At 57.4% G+C, this 6,320-nt stretch overlaps 2 protein-coding genes across 2 annotated transcripts in view; both read left to right on the forward strand.

The window, feature by feature from the left end:
• The window catches only part of ZNF837 (zinc finger protein 837), an 11,444-nt gene extending 11,363 nt beyond the window's left edge, over window positions 1-81 (forward strand). The window contains exon 4 of the mRNA XM_025046640.1: window positions 13-81. Coding sequence (XP_024902408.1) covers window positions 13-81 — 69 coding nt within the window. The remainder of the gene's footprint in view (window positions 1-12) is intronic.
• A1BG (alpha-1-B glycoprotein) overlaps window positions 7-6,320 on the forward strand; it is an 8,214-nt gene continuing 1,900 nt past the window's right edge. The window contains exons 1-6 of the mRNA XM_025046641.1: window positions 7-1,210; window positions 3,967-4,102; window positions 4,186-4,221; window positions 4,320-4,598; window positions 4,953-5,225; window positions 5,481-5,896. Of these exons, the coding sequence (XP_024902409.1) occupies window positions 4,069-4,102; window positions 4,186-4,221; window positions 4,320-4,598; window positions 4,953-5,225; window positions 5,481-5,896 (1,038 nt within the window). The 5' untranslated portion in view covers window positions 7-1,210; window positions 3,967-4,068. The remainder of the gene's footprint in view (window positions 1,211-3,966; window positions 4,103-4,185; window positions 4,222-4,319; window positions 4,599-4,952; window positions 5,226-5,480; window positions 5,897-6,320) is intronic.

Below are 6,320 nucleotides of genomic sequence, written 5' to 3' on the forward strand. Positions count from 1 at the left end.
GCGTGCGCCCAGTGCGGCCGCGCCTTCAGCCACCGCTCCAACCTCAACAAACACCAGAGGCGGCACCGCGCCGCGCCCTGACCCCGGGATGCCCGAGCCGCACGTCGTGAGCGGGGCGACCGTCGCAGGCCCCTCGCGTGGGCTCCGCGTGATTGTAGCACAGGGTCGGCGACGATGGGTGCGTCGGATTGCGGCTGGAGACACTCCCTAGGACAGCAGGCCCAGTGGGGACCCGGGCCCGGCTGAGGACACGTGCGGTTAAGAGGTGGTTCGTGGTCCTGAGCGGGGTGCATCCCTGCAGAGAGAGGTTCAAGTGGTGGCCGACTGACCAGGATGTCCTTAGGAATGAGTGATGGGCAGTTGACCCAAAAGCTGTTTGACCTATGTGACACATTATCCAGATGTCACGATAAGAGGCTGTGTCACCCAGATTCCAATCTGAGGTCGTCCCCACATGCAGTGCCCTGGGCGAAGGGAGATCCATCCTTCTTAAGGACCAGCCACAAGGATAGACGCATCTTCCTCAAAAGGCCCGCACCATATTCCTGGGATCAGGGACAGAGAGAGACTGGCTCTGAGTTGAGGGTAATCCCCAAACACTCGGTGGCCCACTGGACAAAGCAGACTCTCATGGTGGTCAGACAATAAAGCAAGCTCGGCTGGTCTCCCGGTGGGCACATTACCTGTGCTCATTACCCATCTGGTCATGACCCTAGTGCCCGGGTAGGTAACTGGAAGGGACATCTGCAGCAACTGGCAGAATCCCCAGGTGGGGTCCCCTGCCCATAGAGTGAGGACCCTTTAGGTAGGAAAGTCCAAGCAGAGGCTCTGGAACGGCCCCCCTCTGCCCGAATGGCAAAGCAGAATCCACAGCATGTCCCTAGAGGGACTGCAGAGATCAGTGCCATCATCGATGACTTAAAAGATGCAGGGTGGCAATTCCCCCGCATCCCCACTCAACGCACCTGTTTGGCCTGTGCAGAAAGCGGGTGGCTCCTGGAGAGTGGCAGTGGGTTATCGTAATCTTACCAGGTGCTGACTCCAATTGCCGTACCAGACAAGTCATCTCAGCTCCTGGCACAAGTGTCACAAAATGTCCAGGTTCATCTGAATCCAAGTGTCAACCCCATTCCAAGCCTCAGAGTTTCCCTCCTTTCCAGACAATACCCTAATTCTCACCTACGACACTTCATGGATCTGTGGATTCAATGTAGGTTGTAATTCTGAAATATGCACAATCAAATTTTGTATTTATGTTTCAGCTGTATTTTCTCATAGGTCTAGAAGCTCTCTGATTTCTCTTCAGCTAAGGATTTAGAGCCTTGAACATGTCATTTTCTTTCTATCACCTGTGCAGTGGCCATAAGATCACCATTGCTGCGCTCAGTTGCCCAGTGCAGTGGCCACTTGCTTTCCGAAGGCACCGGTTTCAGGAAGCACTTAAAGTAACCACAGGTGATAGTTTAATTCAACGGTGTCCTTGCCCACTGTGGGTTACCAGTGCCTGTATTCTGTTGGCTAGGACTTGTGCTCCAGAAGCAAGTGAAATGCAGAGCCCCAACTCTGAGGGTCTGTTTTGTGGGACCCCTCTTGACACCAAGTACCATGTCATTCGGGTCGACCCAGGAAACAGAAATTTCACTAGATACTTCAAACAGGACAAAGGCAGAGCCTTGGTTACACAGGATTTGCAAGGCTTAGAGAGAAAATGTGAGATGTTGCTGAAACGCAGAGATCAATGCTTTTTCGGGGAGCTGCTGCCACCCACAGGGCTGGGGGGACCCAAGGGAACAGGTAATAACACCAGAAACCTGGGAGCTTAGAGAGAAAATGTGAGATGTTGCTGAAACACAGAGATCAATGCTTTTTGGGGAGCTGCTGCCACCCACAGGGCTGGGGGCACCCAAGGGAACAGGTAATAACACCAGAAACCTGGGGCCAACAGGGGGGAGGCGAGGCTGACATTGGGAAGGAAACAGGCTTCCTGCTCGGGCTGCTGGCCTCAGCTCTGCAGACCTCTGAGCTGACCGTTCCCCTGCCCACCGGGGCGCCCCGCTGCCCACGGATGGAGGTTTAGCAGGCATTTGGTCTCTGCTCTGCTCCTCCGGCCTGGCCACCGGTCCTCATCTGGATGCCTCAGGCCTTGGCACTCAGTGGTCCCTTCTGCAAGGAATGCCCGAGACCTCCCAAGCCCCGCCTGCAACATGCAGCCTTCTTCTAGGCACTGGCTCGGAGCAGGGGTGGCGAGCATGCAGCAGGTGCTTGGCAAACATGGAAAGGGAAGCAGACATCACTGGGAGTCGCCCCAGCCCCAAAAGCCCTGCGATGCCTACTGGGCCCAGCGTGACTGGTCTTCTTACCAGCTCCGTGCTCTCCCCCACCCCCATACCTTCCCCAGCCCTACCGTCCTGGCCATCTGACCGCTTGTCCTGCCTCAGCCTTTGCACTGGCTGCTCCCTCTGCCCAGATGCTGCTGCCCAGGTACCCACAGGGCTCAACCTCCTGGCCCCGTTCAGCATTCTGCACCCCCAGAAGCCTTCCCTGACCCTCCAGTGCTGCATGCCCCCTCTGTCCATATGCCCCGGGGACTTATGTTCCTCCCAGTGCCGACCCTGTGCCTTCTCCATATCCCCGACCAGCCTGGGCTCCGTATGGGCAGGTCCTGGGCCAACACTGTCCCACCGTCTTCTCTACTCAATAAAAGTTTATGGACAAAGAAGGCAGGTCAGGTGGGAGGTGAATGCTGGGAGGTTTCCGTGGGCCCTCAACCTGGCAGGAAAGCTGGAGCCTGGACACCCGGGGTGGAGACCAGACCCCCAGGGGTGAGATGAAAGGACATCCTCGGACGTCCAGTGTGAGGAGACCGTGTTCTTGCCCCTGCTGTTCTGTCCCATCGGGCTGTGCCTTGAGGGCGGGGAGGCCAGGGGTGTGGGGAGGCCTGGTGTCCACAGGCCGCTCAGAGAGCTGTCCACGACCCGAGTGCTGGTCCAGGGAGGGGCCAGAAGCACAGGTCTGAATGAGCATCCTGCGTACAGATTCAGCCACAACCGCCACGGGTCAGTCACGCAGTGCAGTTAACCAGCCATGGGGCGGAGCCAGGCAGACGCCGGCGAGTCCCACCTGGCGGTCACACGCAGCGTGCGGTATAATGAAGAGGGGCCAGCTGGGCCTCCAGGAGGGCACAGGCCCTGCCCATGTGACCTCAGCCACCCCTCAGCCGGCAGGGCTCAGTGTCCCCTTGAACAAAAGGATCCCAGCGATGTTCAGCCGTTGGAGGCGATGAGAGGAAGGCTCCCCTCTGGCTCCATTTCCTTTCCCTCTAACACGCGTGGTGGTAACGCCACCTACCGCCCGAGGCCGCAACTGCAGAACGCTGCGACCACCACCAGAGTGGGTGCCTCGGAATTGTTACGATTTATTTTTATTTTACTCATTATTTATTATTTTATCATTATTAATTATGATAATAAGCAATCCATTAATTTATATATTCACTTATTATTTAACATTCGTTACTTAACATAGCCATTATATTATTTGTTTTTAACATTCGGAATTTTATTTATTCATTTGTTGTCATTTATTATATTATTTATTTTGTTACTTAGTGGTATTATTTGTAGTATAATTCATTTTATTTAATTCTTTCAATTTAGCGATTTCATTACTTACTAGTAATTTTATTTTTCCATTCTATTATGTATATTATTTTTCATATTTAAGTTTGTTAGTATTTATTATATTATTTGTTTTATTTATTTTATTTTTTAAATTGTATTTTTTCATTTAATTCATTTTGTTATTTGTTGATTTCATTATTTTTTGCCGTTTTTAATAGGTTAATTAAAAAATCATCATGTCTATTCTTTATCGTTTAGTTAATTAATTATGCATACTTATTGATTATCCTTATTGCTGAGGTTTCTGAGGCCGCAGGCATTTGCCCTTTGTCCCCACCCTGTGCAGGCCTCCCGCCTTCCAGGAAGGACAAACAGCAGTAAGAGGTCACTGTCCTGAGCCACCCCTGCCTCCCTCACAGACAGTCATCGGGCTGGAGCGAGGCTGACCATGTCTGTGCTGGTGGCCTTCCTGCTGCTCTGGGGTGAGGCTTCCCGGGCCTGAGTCCCCTGGGGCAGGATGGCGGGAAGGGGCAGGAATGGGGGCCTCACAGTCTCATCTCCACAGGTCTCTCCCTAAGCCCAGCACCAGAAGCAGCCATAGGTGAGTCTGGCCGGGCCTGGGATGGTGGGCACATGGGGGACCTGGGGTGGTAGGTGCCCCTGTCCTGGTGCCCAGCTCTAACCCCTGTCCCCACGCAGCAATAGAGACCCGGCCCAACCTATGGGCAGAGGCCGAATCGCTGCTCGAACCCTGGGCCAACGTGACGCTGATGTGCCAGGCCCGCCTAGAGACCCTGGATTTCCAACTGTTCAAGAATGGGGTGTGCCAGGAACACGTGCACCTTGATTTAGTCACCACGGAGCACCGGTTCCCGCTAGGAGCGGTGACGGGTGACACCCGGGGCCTCTACCGCTGCCGCTCTGGCATGGACGAGAGGTGGACGGAGCTAAGCAACCTGCTGGAGGTGAACGGGGCAGGTGAGCAGGGGCTTCTGTGGGCCTCCCCTCCTCCACTCTCCTGTCCTCTTCCCACATCCCCCCGTCCCTGCCCCAAGGTGACCTTGCGCACGTCACCTGACATCGCTGAGCCTCCACCAGTAAAACGAGGGTGATGTCTGCACTGACCACAAAAGGGTGTGAGGAATAAGTGACTGAACGCCCACGAAGTGCTTCGGGCAGGCCTGGCACACGGTGGGGCCCTTACCGCGTCGTCTTCTGTTTTATGTCCATGTCCGTCTCTCCCGTTTTCACGAGTGTGGTGGTCCAGGTCCCGCTGGGCCGCCACATCTCCCAAGTCATGCGGACCCACCATCGACCCTGCCTCACCCGCAGAGTCCCTGCCCCCACCCCTGCTCTCTAGCGAGCCTGTGTCCTGGATCACCCCGGGCCTGACCACCATCCTCGTGTGCCGCGGGGGATTTCGTGGTGTGACCTTCCTGCTAAGGCGGGAAGGCGATGACCAGTTTCTGGAGGTGGCTGAGGCCCCCGAGGACGTGCAGGCCACCTTCCCTGTCCAACGGGCTGGCAACTACAGCTGCAGCTACCGGACTCACGCAGCGGGTCCGCCCTCTGAGCCCAGTGCCCCTGTGGCCATGGAGGAGCTGGGTGAGTGTGTGGACCATGCGGAGGGCTTCCTGGGGGAGGTTTCTGGAGGACAGAGCTGCCTTTACCTTGATCCCTAGCCCTGCATACCGCTGCCAGGCCTGGGTCTGGGAAACAGTTGTCTGTGGGCCTGAGCGCCAACCTGCTGTGCCCTTTGGCGGCCTGCCGAAGAGCGTTCCCGGAGGGCGGCGATCTGGAGGCTGGGCCATCTCAGGGAAAGGGGTGTCAGCTGCCTCAGCCACCCTGCCTGCCTCATAGCCACGCCGCCACCGCCCACGCTGAGTGTTGACGGAGAGTCGGCCCAAGTCTTCCTCGCCGGCGCGGATATCACCCTGGTGTGCGTGGCGCCCCTGAGCGGCGTGGAATTCCAGCTGCGGCGCGGCGAGGAGGTGCTGCTGGTACCCAGGGCCAGCACCAGCCCCGACCGCATCTTCTTCCAACTGAAAGCGGTGGCCTCCAAGGACGGCGGCCTCTACACCTGCCGCTACCGCTTGGGAAACGAGCGCACGGCTTGGCCCTGGTCTGCGGACAGCGAGCCCGCCGAGCTGCTGCTGAGCGACGGTGAGCCTGGCGCCTCGTCCCTGGGGAGGGGGAGATACCAGGGAACGTTCAGGGACTGCGGGGCTCTGGGTCAGGTCCCAGTCCCGGCGCATGCGCCCGGCCTCAGTTTCCCGGTTTGAGAACGGAACAATGAGTTCGGCAATCTTGAGGCCCACCAAGAATAATTGGGTCCGCACTCCGGTCTGGCATAGGCCATGCGGAGCCAGGTGCCCGGGTATCCCCCAGCGCCCGGCGCAGGTGGGCGCGGAGGCCTGGCTGTAGGGGTCGGCTGGACCGGGTCTGCAAGACCTGCCCAGGACACAGGCTGGGAGTGTCAGCCCGGGAGGGGATCCCGGCCGGCGCGGAGCCCCCGGGCTCGATGCGAAAACACGCCCCCCGCCCTCGTCTGTTCTTATGGACAAAGGAATTAACAAGAAACAGTGGAGAAGACCCAAGGCCCGGGACGAGACGCGGCTTTCAGCCGGGGGTGGGCCCGGCGGGCGTCCCAGAGCGGGCCGGGCGAACTGTTTCGGGCCGAAGGCTTGGCCCCGGCAAAGA

This window comes from Pteropus alecto, unplaced genomic scaffold (assembly GCF_000325575.1).
Source record: "Pteropus alecto unplaced genomic scaffold, ASM32557v1 scaffold380, whole genome shotgun sequence".
Taxonomy (NCBI): Eukaryota; Metazoa; Chordata; class Mammalia; order Chiroptera; family Pteropodidae; genus Pteropus; species Pteropus alecto.